At 38.2% G+C, this 22092-nt stretch overlaps 1 protein-coding gene across 2 annotated transcripts in view; it reads left to right on the forward strand.

The window, feature by feature from the left end:
- KLHL1 (kelch like family member 1) overlaps positions 1–22092 on the forward strand; it is a gene marked incomplete at its 5' end in the record, with an annotated part of 250391 nt that overhangs the window by 65627 nt on the left and 162672 nt on the right. For both annotated transcript variants that reach the window (XM_083819401.1, XM_083819402.1), the window contains one exon: positions 5316–5498. In XM_083819401.1, the coding sequence (XP_083675527.1) occupies positions 5316–5498 (183 nt within the window). The remainder of the gene's footprint in view (positions 1–5315; positions 5499–22092) is intronic.

Below are 22092 nucleotides of genomic sequence, written 5' to 3' on the forward strand. Positions count from 1 at the left end.
TAGTTTTCTCATCCTGCAGTATCACCCCTTTGATCCCCAGATTACACGTTATCTGTTGAATGACAAATATGTCATCCACATTGGCCTCTGTTTAAAAATACTATTCTTGCGTAGAAAAAGAATCTCAGAAACAGCAATAATGCATCTCTGAGCTGAATTAGTGTAACTAAAAAGTCCTATTTGATGTTCTGATTATTTTTTTATCTGCTATTCTACCTGACTTTGTCTGTTATAAAATAAATTTCTAACATTCTGCTGAAACTCCTGGTATAACCCTCAGCTGCAAATATAATTGCTGGTAGTGTAGTGAAAAGCATGTCTTTTGATCACAAACAGAACTTCAAACTTACTGTTGCTTTACAAAAATGATTTAAAGTCTTTATAAAACTGTCTTTTTTGCATTTTTGCAAATGATTAGTAACGAAATTCATGACTTTTGACAATCTATCTCAATTTGGTAAATGCAGTTCCACATTTTATTGATTTGTAAGCATTCATTAAACAACTTTTAGAGAACAATTTGTGAAGACTTTTTTGTGTTTTTACTTATTATAAGTTTATAATAACATTTATTATTTCTTTTTATACTTTTGCAAATGTTAAGTAGCAAAGCCATAGTTTTTTGTTTGTTTGTTTGGTTTGGTTGTTGTTATTGTTGTTTTATTATTTATTTACCGTATTATATATACTCATTAACATTGAACTGTTCTGGGATAACTTTGCATGATCAATCCTACATAAATGAAAAGGAAAAAAAAAAAAAAGTAAAATAAAGCAGGATTTTGTATTCCAGTAACAATGAAATCATATGACATTTTCTGAGTAAAGAATTCTTTACTTGAGGCAAGGCTTTCAATAGAAGGCATGAGAAATAAATTCCAATTAAGTGAGCGAAATACCCAAGTGTTCTGTAAAGTACTCTGTATGGTGTTTAAGTTCTACTCTTTTCTGCACCTCAAGAATGAAAACCATTTCTAAATCTAAGCCTCTGTTTTCAAAGAGAAACACAGTTTAAAGTCATATGAATTCTCTTATTTCAAAATTTGTTGCAGTTGGTGTTTTTCCTTTTAATACCTATTCAGAATACAGTTTTAACTACTGATGTTTACTATTGCTTTATTCAGACCTTTGCAACGCAGGAGTGGAGTTTTACTAGTGTTTACTACTTTTCAGTTTCCTGAGAAGAAAGATACAGGTAGTTAAAGCTACCTGTACCTCTGAAGTCCGTTTTTCCTGGTATTTTCTCTTTAATTCCCTTTCAGCATTATTGTAAGTGAAGGGTTTTCATTTTGGTATTATTTCTGTCATAGCCTATTTATGTGTAAAGTCAATGACCAATAACCAAGGCTGAGTAGTATGTTATTTTTTATGAGTAAACAACTGTACAAGATGCAGGGGAGAGCAGACTAGATATCTACGTAATAACAGTAGGATACTAACTGGTATCTTAGATATGTTGATATCTTCTGATGTTTTATTTCTGCTCCACTTGAATAAATCTAAACTTGGACAAAACGACCAGAGGTCTTAAAGGTGAACTTGGTCAATATGACCAGTCTCTAGGAGACCTTTGGCTAGGATGCATTTTCCTTTTTCCTTACAGTGGGATGAAGAGATGTTAAATTGAGGGAAAAATCAGTACACACTATTATACTGGGATTTTACAGCTGTTTTACCTGTTCTTTCAAAGTAAGGAGGAGGTAAAAGTTGATTAGAGAATAGCACTCTTGTTCAAATCAAAATGTTTTTTTCTCAGAAAAGAGGAACACTGTGTAGTCAGATGCTGTAGATCCTCAGAGTTAAACTTTGATTTCTGTTTTCTCCCTTTTAAGATCCATTAGGCTCTAAGACTGAATTTCCTCATCAACAGTTTTGGGTTCTTCTTAAACCATTTCTTTTTTGAGGACTGCATGTCATCCTGAACTCTGAAAATTAGTCTGTATAAAGTTGCTGGGGTAATTTTTTTCCCTTTCTGTTTTACTTGGTATTCATTCTGGTTTCCCATTTCATAAGGAAACATTTGAGATTATTGGTCATTTGCAGTGTTGATAATTATTGTAGCCCTTTTATTTTTCTCAACCTGTAGTATCCCTTCAGTAGCATGGTCATAAATTTGTGGAAGGTTTGGTTTTCTTATTTCTTTACTGTTAACCGAATTGTTTAAACATAAAAAGTGTTTTAGACTGAACACTTTTTCTGTTTGAAATTTTGTAATGAATGTTTGACATTCCCACAGTAAGTTCAGGTTTTGTACTTACCAACTAAGAAAATTACGGGAAAAGCCTATCTGGAGTCTTTTATGTTCAATGATTACAGAATAAGCTTTCCATCCATTCTGAGGTATGAAAGTACTAGAAAGTGTTTTGAAAAATTCAGACTCTTCAGGTGAATTTGTGCTGGGGTTGCTGCAGAATGCAATCAACAAGCGTCTCATTGAATATGTAGTTTAGATTGCCTGCACCTCAACAAAAACAATATAGGCAAACAGGAAATGTTGTTTTCATATCACTAATTGGTCATATAAATGCTTTTCATGAACTGGTACAAAATTAGTGGTCTTTGCTCTTTGAAGCTCTTTAGTTCCTATATTAACAAGCTGCTGATTGAATTTAAAGGATTGATATTGCAGACAGAGCATTTGTAGTGAAAAAGAGTTTCTCAAAAAGGATCAGTAGCAGACTTTTTATCTGGGCTTTCTTAGAAAACAAAAGATTAACTTATTGTCTTCTACTAAGCTTATTATGTGCTAGTTTTTGGGATAGTAATTTAAAATGTTCTGGGCCTTCAGAGCTTGTTTTTGGGTAGCCATTTAATGACTTGTTAAGTGGCAGATATACTGATGAATTTGAGGGTAGAAAGTGTTGTTTATAAATGGCAAGCAGGCAAGAGGACAAAATTTGTGTCAAACGCTGTCTAGTGATTCAAAGACAAAATGACAAATCTCATTTCAGCCCAATCTAACTATATAGAACTAGCATAAAAACATAAGTTTTTCTGACCTGAAAAGCGTAGCATATTTAGAATAGCCAAGAGGCAGGATTAATACCTTATCTGTTCAACTGTAAGCTGACTTAGACCAAATTCTGATTTAACAAACAATATGAATCCATTCAGACCTGCTCATTCCTGTTGTTTTCCTTTCTCAGAATTGTTGCTGTTGTCATGTCTAAATTTCTTGGAGGAAGAGTAGAAATGTGTCTGTTTAACCCTACCGACTCCATTTATTAGGCACTGATTTCTTTCTTGTAAATTACTTGTCATTCTAATTCTTCAGCAATAAAACTGAAGAAGTATGCATACAGCCACGACAAAGCTGAGGGAAAATAATTGAAAGAATAAGTTGAAATCTCTTCCAACTTCCCATACTAATGAGCTCCATCTTTACATTTTTATGTGAAAATATTTGTTGATCATCCAAAGATATGAAAATAAATTTGAATTTCTGTTCAACATGATTGGCAGTCCAGATAGGACAGGAACACATATAAGCAGATTATGTCACGTATGGAAATAATACATTTATTGTATTCTTTAGGGGGAGCTCATAAGAGGTATCTTGCATAAACTACTTGAACATATAACATGGTGAATATAACAGAATTAAGGAAATATTCTTTTCTAAATCACCAATTCATAACTGCTTCTGTTGATAAATTATGGCTAATAAAGTTTTGCCAGTTCAATTTCTTATAGACTCTTGGTTTATACCCAGGGTAAACCACCCACCCAGTGGTTCAGGATCACATATATGGTAACCTTACCAGCATATAAATAGCAATATTGATTAATTTGAAACAGATGATGATTTCTCAGGGTCCAATTTAATTCTATGCAAGTGACATTAATGTGGGTAATAATTTTAAAAGGTAACTTACACTAATACCTGTATATGACACAGATCAGGGGGTGAGATACAATGGTAACTGAGTTGGTTCTGTGTAAAATTATCTGCAGGCCACCTCCAATTTTTCAGGCTTCTAACTACTTTAAAGGAAGGTTGTGAAATGTAGCAATTACTGTGACAGAAAGATGAACTAGCCTTTCCTCTTTTCCCATGTAGACCCTCATACAATAACTGTAGGACATTATGCAGAACACCTTTGTACAAAAAATAATTCAAAAATAAATCACTGGTATATGTCAAAAGTAAATACTGTTTTTCTAAACCATATTATAGTCCATCAAGAGTCAGTAAAAATATTAAAGTTTTTTTTTTCTAAATAACTGTATTTCATATTATCATAACAGCTGATTTTTTAATTATCCGTATGCATTTTTCAAATGTTTCCAGCACCAGGATTGCAGACAGCATTATCTAATAGGTCTATTAATACTGTTCCCAATGAACTCAAAGTTTATATAATGAAACTGCTATGTTATTACTGTAAGTTATCAAAATTACTTACACTCTCTCACCACAAGATACATAAAATCCTGTGGCTTTCATTTGGAAAAATCTCATTATGTATTTGTAAAAGAAGGCACTTGTCTGTGTCAGGAATTATTTTGAAGTACATAGTTTCCTCAAGGGCTAGTGCTTGCTAGCAAATTTTCTTATTTTCATTAAAGTTCTGAACCAGAATTGCTGAACTGAGTAAATTTGAACTAAGTAAATATGACTACAAAGTGAAAATATATTTCCATTTTTCTCCCATTTCTATTTTTTTTTTCAGTTTTTGGAATTGTAGATATCATTGTCTTTGCTGGCTAAAGTTGCATTAATAAGCCTTTTAGCTAAAAAGTTGGTTTGCATTTTATCATTATGGAAATATTCCCAATTCATCACATGTAAAATCAATTGGAGTTTTAATTTTCTTTCCCGACTGGTAAAATTTCCATGTTTTTTCCATTATTCCTTTATCTTGTGGATGCATATTAATGATGAAACAGAAAAATAAATAACTCTTTAAAATATTTTTGCTCTAAAATGCTAAACATATGTAAAGAGCCCAGTCATATTCTGATAATGAAGATGCAGCTGTTGTGTTAACCTTAACATGAATATACTGAACATCTGTTTGTTGTTCATATTTGTATTTTTAGTATCTTTATCAAAGAAGAAAGAAATACATTATTTCCATGTCTGTGCTAAAAAACAAACAAGCAAACAAACGAAAAGCCCTCTTTCACTGTGAAAACTTACAACTCGTCCCTTACAGTGCAGTAAAAATTTTCCATCTTGTATTTCTGATGATGAGAATTGGGAAGGATGCAGTGATTGCTCATATCTTCTAGAAGTTTGCAATGAAGTCTAGACAACACCTAGACATTTTGGTCACATCTTATCAACACAGAGTTTCTTTTGTGCTTTTCAGACTGTCAGCAGCCAGCCATCCCCTGTCACGTCACTGTGACATGGATTCGAGTAGTTCTGAGGAGTTCTACCAGGCTGTTCACCATGCTGAGCAAACCTTCAGAAAGATGGAGAGCTACCTGAAGCAACAGCAGCTCTGTGACGTTATTCTGATTGCTGGGAATCGGAAGATACCTGCACACAGGTAGGATGTAAACACAGGATATTGAAACTGACAATAAATATTCTGGATCTGCTTATTTCTTAGAACAGGATTTTCTGTGGCCCCTTATGTATGCTTCCCTCTTTTTTTTATACAACACAAAAATAAGTGACTGCAGAAGGTGATATTTGAAGGTTGGGCATTTGAAGGTGTTGCGGTTTAACCCGGTTTAACCCGGCTGGCAGCTAAACACCACACAGCCGTTCGCTCACCCTCCCCCCTCCCTCTCTGGGATGGGGGAGAGAAACGGGAAAGTGAAGCCGGTGAGTTGAGATAAAGACAGTTTATTAAGACAGGAAAATAACAATAACAATAACAATAACAATAACAATAACAATAACAATAACAATAATAATAATAATAAGGTACTACTACTACTAATGTCTACGAAACAAGTGATGCACAATGCAATTGCTCACCACCTGCTGACCGATGCCCAGCCTATCCCTGAGCAGCCGGCCCCCCACCCCGGCCAGCCACCCCTATATATTGTTTAGCATGACGTCAGATGGTATGGAATACCCCTTTGGCCAGTTTGGGTCAGCTGTCCTGGGTCTGTCCCCTCCCAGCTCCTGCTGCACCCCTAGCCTGCTCGCTGGCAGGACAGAGCGAGAAGCTGAAAAGTCATTGGCGTGATGTAAGCACTGCTCTGCAACAATTAAAACATCAGCATGTTATCAGCGCTCTTCTCATCCTAATCCAAAACAGAGCACCCTACCAGCTACTAGGAAGAAAATTAACTCAGTCCTAGATGAAACCAGGACAGAAGGTCTTTTGCACAGATTTCAGTAGTTCAAGTAGCCCTCAACTAGCAAACTTTCTATTATGGGTGTGCCAAACTCTTCCTGCTCTGATGGTGTTCATCTGTGAGAATGGAAATTTCTGAAATTAGATGCTGTACAGATACACTGAACACTTTTCAGCTTGAGATCATGACACACCAATAAGCCCGTCATACAGGGTCTCTCAGACATGTATAGTGAAATAATACTGAACACCACGTTCATATTAATTGTTTATTTGAATGAACTTTAAAACGTCTTAATTACTTGCAATGATAAGTATAAAAATAATATATAATCATTTTAAAAATTCTAAGATGATCTACCCCATCCCTGGAGGTGTTCAGTACCAGGTTAGATGATGCCCTGGGCAACCTGATGTAGTGGGTGGTGTCCCTGCCTATGGCAGGGGGTTGGCACTAGATGATCTTTGAGGTCCCTTCCAACCTGAGCCATTCTATGGTTCTATGATCTGGTATTAAAACTGCCAGTATATATGAAACTGCTTGATTCTGGATTGTAATTGGAGGTTAAAATTATTTGCTTTATTTATTTGGTTATTTGGTTATTTGCTTATTTGTTTATTTGGCTATTATTTGCTGAGGTTTTCATTTTGGCTGTAGTCTTTGACTTCATACAGACAAATGAAAATGGACTCCTAAAATTTAGATTAAAATACACAGCATGCTTTAGAGTTTTAAGGTAAGAAATCAAATACTTTTGCAATAAAACTCTCTTGAAGGCTGCAGCCTACAGGTGAACTGTTCCTTGCCTGTGCTCTGGTTTCTCTGCTGAGGCAGTAAATCCAGAACAGGACTATGGTTGCCCCTTCAGGAAATCCTAAACACAGCCAATATATTTTTGAATTCATACATTAACTTTTTGGTGTAGAGGAATACAGTAAGGTCACCTTGTCAACTTGAACATTGCAAAGATGGACATTGAAGATGGACACAAAGTTTTACAGAAAGTTTGCATATTATATATACCAAATTTCATAATGAGAAAAAAAAAAAGTGGAATATGCAGGGCTGAGAAGTCAAAAGTATTGTTCAAATACTAATAAGTAAAAGCAAAGAGAAACCTTCATTAAAGTATTTAAATAGCCCCAGTAATTAAAATGAATGAGAAAATAACACCACTTAACAAGCAATAACAGATCTAGGTAGTTTGCAGCACAGCTGAAGCAGAGTCCGTGTAGTTTCAGATTAGTAGCTGTAATAAACATAGAAATCTTTCTTCTCTTCTTTCTGCTCTTTTCATTCTTAAGATTTTGTTTCTATTCTATAGTGTTAAGAGATTCCATTTTTACTGTTTCTGTCTTGGCTTGATATACTCAGATTCCCAGATGCCAGCAAAATCCCCAGTAATTTCTACCCACTGAGCTGGTAACTGACTCTGCTCCTGTGTTCCAGGCTTTTTACCACTATTAAAATGCATCTGACACCTTATGCACCCCTGGTAGTTGTCATCTGATGTTGCTTTTATCTGAAACACCAGGATTTTTCCCTTATGGGTATAACAAGTACAAAGAGAATAATATTAAATTTCAGTCTTGCTGTCCATCTACATTTACAGTGTTCCAGAGCTGCAGGATTTGCCTTAAGGTGCTTTCCATCAAGAAAAAAGAAATAGAGGGGTAATGACCGAAGGCCTTCTAATCTGTGTCCAGTTTTACATCCCTATATATTATTGAATTAATGGAATTTTGTAGAAAACAAGAGAAATTGGTTGTTCTTCCTCGACAGTTACTTGGTCTATTTTTGCTTTTCATATTTTCCAACACAGATGAGATAAAAAAAAAATAAAGCAAATGCAGTGCCTGAATCTACATTCTTAAACTGGATGGAAAAAAATACCTACTAGATACACAGGAATATTATGGGTAGTTTTCCCTGTTAAATATAGTTTATTTAAAATACTCAACTATGTTTTTACCAGTATATTTTTTTGCCTACTTTATTTTGGTAAACTGCATAGTTTGTAGAGAAAGAGACAGAGTAAACTGCAAGTTTTTCTTTTAATTAGTTTAGCTCATTCATCCCAATATTTTTAAGACAGCTGTTCATGTTTGTATTCCTCCCTGTCAGTAGTAAATTTAATTTCACATTTGTCATTTCAATTCTACAGCATATCTAAATCCTTCTGGAGCTAGGCAAATACCTTAATAACGAGAGGATTGACCATGAAATAATAACCAAAATCTGATTTAGATTTTCTAATAAACCTTCAGACAACTTTCTATTTGATTTTCTACTTCTCTGTAGTCTGCAGTCAAAAAAACAGATATCAAAGAATTGGCCAAAGAACTGTTGAATTATGAAGAACTGAAAACCTTATGTTCTGAATAAAATGAAATGTTGTCCAACAAGTAAAAATGAAGAGAAGGGTGTTCTGAATTTTCTGTTTATTTTATAGTGTTTGCTCTATTTTGTTTTAGACAGGTGTAGCTGAACAAGCACAGAAGAAGGCTTTCTACTTATTTTTACCTTGGCTGTTAACAGTCCCAGAATATAATTTTATTTGGAAGAGAACTACTAGAGTCTGATTCAACATCCTCTGTTCAAAGCAGGTCCAAGTCCAAAGTTAGATTAGCCTGTTGAGGGTCATTAAATAGTGGCATCTGTGAAGGTTCCTCTTTTGACATCCTCTTCCAGTTTCTGATTATCCTCATTGTCTTTAGTGATCCAGCATGTAGATTCTATTCAGATTTGCTCCATGATCTTTTTGGTTCAGGAAAATCCGACTATAGTTACCCACATCTTTCTTCCTGAGGACAGAGACATGGAAATAATCTTTTTCTCAGTCTTGAGAAACATCCCACAATTGCCATTATCTGTCAAAGAAAAGAGAACATAGTCTCAGTGACATCGTTGAGCTCTCTCAGCCACTCCTCTTTGAATATATCCTCTCTGGTCCTATGGACTCATCTAATTCACTTAACTGCTCCCTGAGTACATCTTCCTCTGTCGAGAGTGATACTTCATACCCTACACATCCTGCTACTAGACATAAGGACCTGAAAGCAGACTATGTAAAAAAACGAACAGACTAAACATTGACAGGTCCTGTCTATTATTTTTTTTCCAAGGGTATTCAGAAGCATATCCAGCAGAGTGCCCCCTCTAATTAATGTTTTATGGAAAGTAGGATAGATAATATTTATATTGTATTCCTAAGAACATATAATAAGACTGTTTGTAGAGCAATGGATGATTGGTATATGTGGAGTTTATAAATTCAGTACTACATGTTAAGTAGAACATTTCCTGTACAAAATTTATAAAATCTTATCCAAGATAAAATCAACCCTTATCAACAAAAATCCTCCTAAAACTACTTTATTTGGGGCAAATTAAAGCATATTACAAACCATCATTCATACTGAATGCTAATAGAAATTAATAAAAACAAAATACTCAAGATTATTGCCTAAAATTATGATTTTTGCTTATTTTCTCCCCTTTTTAAAGATTAATTTAAAAAAATGCAATTAAAATTAATTTTAAGATTAATTTAAGAAAATGCAATAGATTTAGTATGCTACAATATAGTGCAATAAGAATCAGTTTTTGAAACCAGGGCAAAACTTTCTCTACTTTTCAATAAAAAGTATGAAAGTGATATTTTTCTTCATTTTCCTCCAATTTAGGAAACATCAAAATGGCAGTGTAAAAAAAAAAAGCAGAGTTTTTTTTTTTTATGTAATAATGTAGTCTCAATAGTTCTATTTCTATAAAAGTTAAAATTCAGTTAAAGAAATGCCAGAATATTGCATCAAAAGAAGTGAAAGACAAAAAAATAGTTATTCTGCTATCAGTTCTTGTGGATCTCTCTAGACACCTCCACAGTTTGTAACCTCTATGTCATTTCTAGTTTAATTCCTCATAGTAATTATTCTTTTTTTCCTATCTTCCAATAACTTTCATAGGAAGAATATCAGGCAAGCTCTGGCCATGGCCTGAATGCTGCCGAGGTAATTTTTGGCACTGCTATTTATTTCATTTTTATTCTTTTTTACATTTTTATTCCTCATAAATAAGGGTAGAATGTTACACTAAAAGGTAGATCATAAAACATTATCATGGAGCAATAGTTTCCCACTTGGAGGTACCACACCAAACTCTTAGTCTTATTATAAGAGCTTTTCAGTTTTTGGTGACTCAAACAACTTTAAAGTTAGTATGTGCAGAAGCTTTTTGTTGGCTCCTGTACTGTAATGATGAGAAGGCATTAAGAAGGGATACTGAGAAAGTAGGAAGACCTGTAACAGCCATTCCAGAGGGGTAAAGTAAATGACTTTTAAATAAAGTTAAAAAAGAAGTAAAATCCAATTTTATTTCTGCATTGATTTAACATGTAGAGATAATAATAAAACATAAAAATGTAATATACCCTAAAGAGAAAAAATGCTTAGTAATAAGTTCTCCTTTCTTCTGTTATGCTGCCACACTATTAACAGTCTCTCTTCTTTTAATAATGTTATTAACATAGAGTTTTTAGTTTCTCCATTCACACACTGGAGATGCATAGTGTTTTTTTTTTTCATTTTCTTTATTTCATATTTAGATTATAGCTTCTTCAAGACAAGAAACGTAACTTCAAAGTGCTTGTAATGAAAGAAACTTGGGCATTGCTGTTACAAAACAAGCAAACAAATAAAAACACTCTAAACAATACTTTCTACCTGTATCCAGGTTGCAATCAGTCAAATGCAATTGCATCTAGATGTCTAGTTGCAGTTGCAACTAGATTGCATCTAGTAAATGTCATCTGAAACACATACGAACACACACAAAAAAAGGGAGTAGATGCTGTGCAGAACTACGGTGACATAGTCAAAGCAATCAAAAGTAGAAGAAATTTTTTAATTAAGCAATAATCTCACTCATCAAAAGGAAAATAAAAATGTAGATTTGCCACAAATAATTTAGATGTTTTGAGTAAATGTAACTCACTCGAATTGCATGGCATTTCAATACTGTAGTTTCAGTACAATACAGCTGCTGAATAAACTTCAAAAAAATACTGTAAAGAAAACAGATAAAGTCAAGGTAAATGATTGATAGGCCTTTAAGATTTGCATTGGAGAGTTCAATAAAGCCCTCAGTCAGCATTGCCTAAATGTTACAGGCAGCTCTAAATTCAGACTCTGGTTTAAACCATTAGTTAAAATTTGACTGCTTAGAACAATACAGGGTGTCAATGTTAGCAGAAAATAAGTGTTACAAGTTTAGAATCTACCAATTCGTATTCAGTTAAAAAGCTCCCATATAACAGAGAATGAATTGCAATATAAACAGAAAAATCAATGAAAACAAAAAATGAAAAAAAAAACAACTACAAAAATGACTTACATCTTCAACTTGCAGTTCTAACTTTCACTGCACTTGGTTAAATAGTGCAGTTAAAAAAAACACACCAGATTTTGAATGGAAATAGACCAAGAAATCAAGTGCCTTTTTTTTTTTTTGGTTGTTGTTTTTTAAAATTTTCAGTTATAGCTGAGCTTATCATGAGAAATCTGAGTTGCTCTGGTGATTTGACTTAATATCAAACAAATGTAGGCATCTTAGCTCTCCTAGATGTTCAAGATAAGGTGCAGGAGGGACTCCTACTGTGGCAGTAAGAGTCCGCATGGCACAGAAGGGGTAGGGGATGTATGTCAAATAAATAAATGCTTTAGTATGACTACTCAAAGCTTTCTGCAAGTATTTGAATGGAACGTGAAAAACGTTTGTATTTTTCCACTCAAAATTTATTTTTTTCATCATAAATACTAAAATAAACTGAACCCTTTATGGATAGTCAGCTCTAATGTAGCATAACATTTACTTGCTATCATCCTGATAAGTTTAATAAATGTTTTTCAGCAAATGGCAATGTATGTTCTCCTTTTTAGTTCTCTAAGGAGAGAGGCCCACTTTTTCAATATATTTTGAGTGCTACTACAGAGAGGTGAAGTTTATGAAAATAACGGCATCATTAAAATTTTGAGATAGAAATTGAGAACTCAGAAAAGAACATAAGAAGTTAAGCTGGAAGGAGAGCTAAAAAAAAAAAAGGCAGAGAAAGAAAGTTGGTATAAAGGCAAAAGTTGAAAGAAAGAGAAAGCACAATATCCAGGTCTAAGACTGTTTATTGCATTACTCAGTAACAGACGCTTGTGAAAACAAATTTAGTTGATAACATTTTTTTTTTTTAAAGAAAGAATATTTCCTGATACTGAGAATGGCATTAATACTTTCAAAGGTTTTTCTTTGGTCTCCACAAGGAACTCTTCTGTTTTTATTTGTATATAAAAGACATTAAAAATCTTAAATTCATATAACTGTATACTATTTAAAGATTTTGCACAAGCATAAATTGGCCTTGAATTGTGAACATTATTTTTGAAAATTTGAAGTTGGTTCTTCAGTTAAATTTTGGTTTCAATTTTGCCATGTGTGTAACGTTACCATAATCAGTGAAGGTCTATAGTGTAAGTTACCTAGGCACCTGTGTCTGACAGTAACTGAGATGCCCTAAGCCATCTGAGGGAGCTGGTGCCGATGACACAGTATATGGAAAGTCCCTGTGGAGAGAAGGTTGGAGTCTAAGAGCCATCTCATTCATTTACTTGTGTTTGATAACTCAGTTGAGCCCATAGTCTGGAGCATGGAGAACTGCTGACCAAGAGTGTGTCTTCTTCAAGATTAACTGTTTAGCAAAATGTAGACTCCACCAGCAGTTATCAACTAAATTTCAGTATTGTCACACTTCTAGCCAGGAAGATAGAATGGAGGGAGACCAAATAGCATCAAATTGTATTTTGTTTTTATATTAAATACAGGAATCCACTTTCTCTAACCTAAAATATTAAAGGAAAAGGTGAAAATCAGTTTGTAAGCTACCTACTGTGACTACCAGGACCACTATATATCTATGTTGCTCATTGTTCCCTGGCTCATGCTGATTTCTGAACCATGCTCAAGAATGAGCCAAAGCTGCACCAGAGCTCTTCCAGGACTGTGTATGTTGTTTAATAATACAGATGTTGGCACATGGCATCCAGAAATGTTCCACTGTCCTGTTCAGTTTGAGTTCAGTTTGAGGGCTCAGTATTAGGGCCAGTCCTCTTCAATATCTTTATCAATGACCTGGATGAGGGGATCAAGTGCACCCTCAGTAAGTTTGCAGACGACACCAAGTTAGGTGCACGTGTTGATCTGCTCGAGGATAGGAAGGTTCTGCAGGAGGATCTGGGTAGGCTGGACCAATGGGCTGAGGCCAACTGTATGAAGTTCAAGAAGGCCAAGTGCCGGGTCCTGCACCTGGGGCACAACAACCCCAAGCAGCGCTCCAGGCTGGGAGATGAGTGGTTGGAAGGCTGCCTGGCAGAGAAGGACCTGGGAGTACTGGTTGATAGTCGGCTGAATATGAGCCAGCAGTGTGCTCAGGTGGCCAAGAAGGCCAACAGCATCCTGGCTTGTATAAGAAACTGTGGCCAGCAGGGCTAGGGAAGTGATTGTCCCCCCTTTACTCGGCTCTGGTGAGGCCGCACCTCGAGTACTGTGTTCAGTTTTGGGCCCCTTTGGGTTGAAAGGTCTTAGAAAGAAATTAATGAGCAGCATTCAGCTACCTAGTCTCCGAGATTCCTTGGATCATGCTGCCTGGCTTTCACCATGTGGTCTGAAGGGTTCAATGTTTTCATAGGTTTGCACCAGCCCCTTACGGATGAATTGGATGGCCTGAAATATCTGAAATTGGCACGTGACATCAGTGTTTAAGCAATTGATTCTTTTCTCAAATTGAATGGTTTAAAGGAAAAAACAAAAACAAAAACAAAACATAATGTTAAAATAGAATATATATATAATAATTAAAAAAATAAAAATAAACAGAATTAGATTAAGATGGTGACAACTTTGCAGCGAATAGGTAGATATCATAATGACAAAGGAAGCCATACAAGAATAACTTGAGTCAGCAAGACATGACAGCCTGCCACCAAAACAGAGGTTGAAGATCACATACAAGGACACAACCAAACTGAACTATATGGAGGAATGAGGAATGAATTTGAATTAATAATGATGCTATGTTGTATCATCTTTGTACAAAGAAGTTCTAGAATAAAAGAGGAGGATGACAAATAGACCTAAAAAAATTCTAAATGTTTAAGCAGTCATTTATTCTAATGACTTCACATATCTACCTCTGTACTTTCATCAAACCTAAGGTCTATGTTTCTGACATTTCTTCTGATAGTTCAAAGGAGCTAAAACTAAACTTTTCTTTCTCCTGAAAGCTTTTTACCACTTTTTCTTTTGGAGTTATAGTGAATAAATATAATCATTAAGCATACCAGTAGAAGATCATAGTGGATTATTTATGATACATTCAAATATATATGCTATGTCTGAATATGTGTTTTTTCTTCGGGAGAAAAGCACTGAACTCTGCATTGTATTTGTATCATAATGGATCTTTATCAGCTCTTATCTTCATCACTGTGACATTTTACCTCTTTTCCCCATTCCCAAATTTTGATAATCGCTTAGATTAATATTTCTGTCTTCTCTCGCTCTTTTTTTTCATTCCTCTACTGGTTCAAAACAGCACAGAGTTCAAAGTACTGGCTGTAATAACAGATACCTTTAAAATTAACACAAGGACACAAACTGACACAGGTAAACTGTATTAGACAACATATTTTGTTATCAAGTCTAGCAGCTGTGGTATGTATATTACTTGAAGTCTCTGGAAAAAAGAAAAAAAAAAACTATTACAGACATTGTGTGCTTGGTGAATACATAGTGGAAATGACAATGTCAGATTTGTGTAACAATCCTAAAAACATTGTGTCAACTTAAGAGATGCAGTGGTTGCAAAATCATGTTTCAGGATCAATAGGATCAATATCAAATATTGATCAAAGGATCAATAATAAGGATCAATTGACTGTATTTGCACTTAAATGTCTGAGAGACAGTGAAAGAATTAAAAGAAGAAACAAAATGGAATAGAATGTGTCAAAAGGCATGGTCCCGAGGGCAAACAGGGCATCAATCATGTGTGGTGGTTTTACCGGACTAGGCAGCTGAACGCCACAACCGCTCTCTCACTCCCCCTCCTTAGATGAGGAGGGGAAGAAGTAAAGGAAAGAACAACTCACAGGTTGAGATAAGGATGATTTAATTAAAGGAAAAAAGAAATAATTATTAAAGAAAGATTATTATTAATTAAACAATTTAACTAAACAATTTAACTAAACAATTAACAATTTAACTAAAGGGGAAAAAAAAGAGGGAAAGGGGAAAAGGGAGGGGGAAAGGGAAAACTAAACAAAACAAGTAAAGGCTATGTGGAAGTGCAGAGGAAAGAAATTACTCTCTACTTCCCACAAATGAGCAATGCTTGACCACGTCCTTGAAGCAGGGCCTCAACGCACGTAGCCGGTGCTCGGGAGGAGGACAGACGTTTTCACAACGAGAGCCCACCCCTCCCCTCTTCCTCCTTTTTCCACCTTTTATTGCTGAGTGTGACATCATATGGTATGGAATATCCCTTTGGTTGGTTTAGGTCAGCTGCCCTGGTGATGTTTCTTTTCTCATATCTTTGCCCACCCCTAGGGGGGTTAGAGAGAGTCCTGATGCTGTGCCAGCACTGCTCAGCAGCAGACACAACACTGGTGTGATACCGTTGCTGTTTTAGCTACGAGTGCAGAACACAGCACTGTATGGGCTGCTGCAGGGAGAGTTGACATCCCAGCCCGACCCAGTACATCATGTAGATGGTGTAGATTATCAATATCACTTACAAATTGTAACTGAGATATCTGTTATATAAAATTGAAATGTAATAAAACAGTATTTGACTATAGACAGAAAGGAACCTGCGGAAGGATCATTAGAGGCCGCACCTTGAGTATTGAGGCCGCACCTCGAGTACTGTGTTCAGTTTTGGGCCCCTCGCTACAGGAAGGACATGGACGTGCTCGAGCGAGTCCAGAGAAGGGCGACCAAGCTGGTGAGGGGTCTGGAGAACAAGTCTTATGAGGAGCGGCTGAGGGAGCTGGGCTTGTTCAGCCTGGAGAAGAGGACGCTCAGGGGCGACCTTATCGCTCTCTACAGTTACCTTAAAGGAGGCTGTAGAGAGGTGGGGGTTGGTCTGTTCTCCTATGTGCCTGGTGACAGGACGAGGGGGAATGGGCGAAAGTTGCGACAGGGGAGTTTTAGGTTGGATGTTAGGAAGTACTTCTTTACCGAAAGGGTTATTAAGCATTGGAACGGGCTGCCCAGGGAGGTGGTGGAGTCACCATCCCTGGAGGTCTTTAAAAGACGTTTAGATGTAGAGCTTAGCGATATGGTTTAGTGGAGTACTTAGTGTTAGGTCGGAGGTTGGACTCGATGATCTTGAGGTCTCTTCCAACCTAGAAATCTGTGATACTGTGATACTGTGATACTGTGTGAACTTTCTTGTTTCAGGTTTAACCTATTCTCTTTAGAATTCCATATGCCTGTCTATTGGCTTGAGAAGATTTTATTGTTTTTTTTCTCATTTGGTTTTATTATTACTATTTTTTAGCTGTTCTAGACAAAATTGCCTTTAAAATAAGTTAGTTTATAAATATTACTCAGATGGTAAGGAAGAAAAATGTTATCATGTAGTTCTGTCCTTTTATTTCTCAAAAATGAAATAAGCATGTGGGACAGTAACAATAACAGTTATAACAGGAAGTATGAGACAATTTATTAATTTAACTGTCATATACTCACTGACTGCTTCTTTGCACAATAAGTTTACATTTCTATTTTTTAGATTTTTTTCTATTTTTTTTCATTATTAATGAGCTAATGTGGCACTTCTGAATTGCTAGCAAGACTCTTGCCCTATGATAACACTTCTGAGTGGATACTTAATCCCAAATTAATGCAAATATTGTTTCCTGTTTGTTAACTGCACAGGAGCAGATTTCACTTACAGAGAGGAGGAAAAAAAGGAGATTTCACTTAGAGAGGGAGAAAATCACAGAAAAACCCACAATATTTGCAATATTGCCTTTTACAGATTTTTTTTTTTTCTGTGTAAAATTTGTATCTTTTTTTCAGTTTGGCAGATACAGGTATCGATCGAAGTCTATACAGACATGTATATGTTTTTATATGTGAAAATTAAAAAAAATATATATAAAAATCTGTGATTTTGAACCCAGTCTTCTGAAAAATATAAAAATTCACTTTTGAATGTTTGAGTGAACAGTGGAATAATTCACACAAAACATATTTTTGAGAATTCGGTTTTCAAAGATGCATGAATTCATGATACTATTGAGACTTACTGCTTTTATGTACTGTTCAGATGACTGATACATAATTTGAGAATTTTGTTCTTACTAATTGAGATCTATTAGCCTCTTACAGCCTACAGATACAGAGATTAATCAAATAAAGTAATTTTACAAAGTTAGAATTGACAGATCATCCATTTTTTTTTTTTATCTGTTCCATGTTCAGAGTAATCTCATGGCTTGCAATGAAGGCACTAAACGTCTCTGCTTTGCCTATGTCCTTGTCTGTGAGGTGACCATCCCCATTAAGTAGTGGACCTATGTTTTCTCTGGTCCTCCTTTTTCTATTCACATATTTAAACAAACAAACAAACAAACAACAACAACAAAAAAAACTTTTTATTGTCTCCCACGGAGCTGGCCAGCTTCAACTCTAATTGGGATTTGGTCACATGAATTTTCTCCCTACAAATGCAAACAGCGTCCCTGTATTCCTTTCACATTGCCTGACCCTGCTTCCAGCAGCCATACACTTTCTTTTTATGCCTAAGCTCCAGAAGAAAATCCCTGGTCAGCCAAGCTGACCTTCTGCCCCGCCTACTTGACTTCCGATAGTTTGGAATTGCCTAATCTTGTGCTTTTAGGAGGCAGTGCTTAAAGACCGACCAGTACCGATGGATGCCAATGCCTTCAAAAGCAGTTTCCCGGGGACCTTGCTAGCCAGTTCCCTGAGCAGCCTGAAGTCTGCTCTCCTCGTATCTAGGGCTGAAGTTTTGGTGGCAGTTTTCCTCCTGTCACCAAAAATGTTAAAACTCAACCACTTCATGGTCACTATGAACAAGATGGCCACCAATTGCCACGTCTCCTGCAAGACCCTCTCTGTTCTCCAGCAACAGATCTAGGAGGGCATCTTTCCTAGTTGGCTCCCTTAGCACCTGCACCAAGAAGTTATCATCAAGGTGCTTTAGGAACCTCCTGGATCTGCTCAAGTTGGCCGTGTGGCAATCCCAGTTGACATTTGGCAAGTTGAAGTCCCCCATAAGGACAAGGGCAGTTGATCTCAAGGTATTTCTTAGTTCCACAAAGAATAATTCATCGGTGTCGTCATCCTAGCCAGGTGGTCTGTAATAGACTCCCACAATGACATCCTCCCTTTCCTCTTGTGGCAGGACCATAAGAGAAAAGGCAGGCCCCAAAGCTTGCATTCCATCCCCTCACAAAGGACAACGTAGGCTGGCAGCCCTGGTCCTCTTGCACACATAGCTGACCCCAGCCCCGGCTCCTGGTGCCACCTGGGATGTGTGGCACATGAAAAACAGATGAAACAAACCTCCTTAAGGCTTTAGAGATGAGTGTTGCCTTCGCTCTCCAGAAGCTCTCACATTCAGTTTTGTTTTCCGAACTGCTGCCATGGCCCTTTAACAAGTACCTTCTACCATTTCATACACCATTTCTGCTTTTGCAACAAGCCTTCTGTTCACAAACAGTGACGGACTGGTGGGAGATGTGGTGGTCGGGAGCTGTCTTGGGCAGAGTGACCAGGAAATGGTTCAGTTCTCTATTCTTGGTGAAGTCAGGAAGGGGACCAGTAAAACCGCTGTCTTGGACTTCCGGAGGGCTGACTTTGAGCTGTTGTCCTGGTTCCAGTTAGGACAGAGTTAATTTTTCCTCATAGTAGCTGGTAGGGTGCTATGTTTTGGATTAGGATGAGAAGAGCGCTGATAACATGCTGATGTATTAATTGTTGCAGAGCAGTGTTTACACCAGGCCAAGGACTTTTCAGCTTCTCGCTCTGTCCTGCCAGCGAGCAGGCTAGGGGTGCAGCAGGAGCTGGGAGGGGACAGACCCAGGACAGCTGACCCAAACTGGCCAAAGGGGTATTCCATACCATCTGACATCATGCTAAACAATATATAGGGGTGGCTGGCCGGGGTGGGGGCCGGCTGCTAGGGGATAGGCTGGGCATCGGTCAGCGGGTGGTGAGCAATTGCATTGTGCATCACTTGTTTCTTACACATTATTATTATTAATACTATTATCATTATCACTATTATTATTATTGTTATTATTATATTCCTGTCTTAATAAACTGTCTTTATCTCAACTCACCGGCTTCACTTTCCCGTTTCTCTCCCCCATCCCAGAGAGGGAGGGGGGAGGGTGAGTGAACGGCTGTGTGGTGTTTAGGTGCCAGCCAGGTTAAACCACAACAGCTGTTCAGGACACTGGCTGGCAGAGTCCCTTGGGAGGAGGTTAGGAAGGGCAAAGGAGTCCAGGAAGGCTGGGCACGCTTCAGGAAGGAAATAATGGCTCAGGAGCGGTCTGTCCCCACGTGCCCAAAGACGAGCCGATGCGGAACTAGACCGGCCTGGCTGAGCAGAGAGTTGTGGCTGGAGCTTAGGAGAAAAAAGAGGGTTTATAATCTTTGGAAAAGAGGGCGGGCTACTCAAGAGGACTATAAGGATGTTGCGAGGCTGTGCAGGGAAAAAATTAGAAAGGCCAAAGCTCATCTGGAGCTCAATCTGCCTACTGCCGTTAAAGATAACAAAAAACGTTTTTACAAATACATCAACACAAAAAGGAGGACTAAGGAGAATCTCCATCCTTTACTGGATGGGGGGGGGAAACTTAGTTACAAAAGATGAGGAAAAGGCTGAGGTGCTCAATGCTTTCTTTGCCTCAGTCTTTAGCGGTAAGACTGGTTGTTCTCTGGATACCTGGTACCCTGAGCTGGTGGAAGGGGATGGGGAGCAAAAAGTGGCCCTCGCTATCCATGAGGAAATGGTTGGCGACCTGCTACAACACTTGGATGTACGCAAGTCGGTGGGGCCGGATGGGATCCACTCGAGGGTACTGAGCGAACTGGCGGAGGAGCTGGCCAAGCCGCTTTCCATTATGTATCGGCAGTCCTGGCTATCAGGGGAGGTCCCAGTCGACTGGCGGCTAGCAAACGTGACGCCCATCTACAAGAAGGGCCGGAAGGTAGACCCGGGGAACTATAGGCCTGTTAGTTTGACCTCAGTGCCAGGGAAGCTCATGGAGTAGATTATCTTGAGTGTCATCACGCGTCACTTGCAGGGCAACCAGGCGATCAGGCCCAGTCAGCATGGGTTTATGAAAGGTAGGTCCTGCTTGATGAACCTGATCTCCTTCTATGACCAAGTGACGCGCTTGGTGGATGAGGGGAAGGCTGTGGATGTGATCTGCCTTGACTTCAGTAAGGCTTTTGACACTGTTTCCCACAACATTCTCCTCAAGAAACTGGCTGCTCGTGGCTTGGACTGGTGTACGCTTTGTTGGGCTAAAAACTGGCTGGATGGCTGGGCCCAAAGAGTTGTGGTGAATGGAACCAAATCCAGTTGGAGGCTGGTTACTAGTGGAGTCCCCCAGGGCTCAGTGCTGGAGCCAGTCCTCTTTAATATCTTTATCGATGACCTGGATGAGGGGATCGAGTGCACCCTCAGTAAGTTTGCAGACGACACCAAGTTAGGTGCATGTGTCGATCTGCTCGAGGGAAGGAAGGCTCTGCAGGAGGATCTGGATAGGCTGGACCGATGGGCTGAGGTCAACTGCATGAAGTTCAACAAGGCCAAATGCCGGGTCCTGCATCTGGGGCATAACAACCCCAAGCAGCGCTACAGGCTGGGAGATGAGTGGTTGGAAAGCTGCCTGGCAGAGAAGGACCTGGGAGTACTGGTTGATAGGCAGCTGAATATGAGCCAGCAGTGTGCTCAGGTGGCCAAGAAGGCCAACAGCATCCTGGCTTGCATAAGAAGCAGTGTGGCCAGCAGGGCTAGGGAAGTGATTGTCCCCCTGTACTCGGCTCTGGTGAGGCCGCACCTCGAGTACTGTGTTCAGTTTTGGGCCCCTCGCTACAAGGAGGACATCAAGGTGCTCGAGAGAGTCCAGAGAAGGGCAACGAAGCTGGTGAGGGGTCTGGCAACAAATCTTATGAGGAGCGGCTGAGGGAGCTGGGGTTGTTTAGCCTGGAGAAGAGGAGGTTCAGGGGAGACCTCATCGCTCTCTACAGGTACCTTAAAGTAGGCTGTAGAGAGGTGGGGGTTGGTCTATTCTCCCACGTGCCTGGTGACAGGACGAGGGGGAATGGGCTAAAGTTGTGCCAGGGGAGGTTTAGGTTGAATGTTAGGAAGAACTTCTTTACTGAAAGGGTTGTTAGGCATTGGAATGGACTGCCCAGGGAGGTGGTTGAGTCGCCACCCCTGGAGGTCTTTAAAAGACGTTTAGATGTAGCCTTTAGTGATATGGTTAATGTAGGACTTGCTAGTGTTAGGACAGAGGTTGGACTAGATGATCTTGGAGGTCTCTTCCAACCTAGACGATTCTGTGATTCTGTGTGATTTCATACACCATTTCTTCTTTTGCAACAAGCCTTTGGAAGGAGCCCAGGACGTCACTGGGGGATCAGTCCAGCCGGTTTAGGCACCTACTCACACAAGGGATTCAGCAGGCTCCAGAAGGGAGCTGTTAACGCCTTACTTCCCAGGAAAGGAAGAACTGCTGC

This window comes from Anser anser (assembly GCF_964211835.1).
Source record: "Anser anser genome assembly, chromosome: 1".
NCBI classification, from domain to species: domain Eukaryota; kingdom Metazoa; phylum Chordata; class Aves; order Anseriformes; family Anatidae; genus Anser; species Anser anser.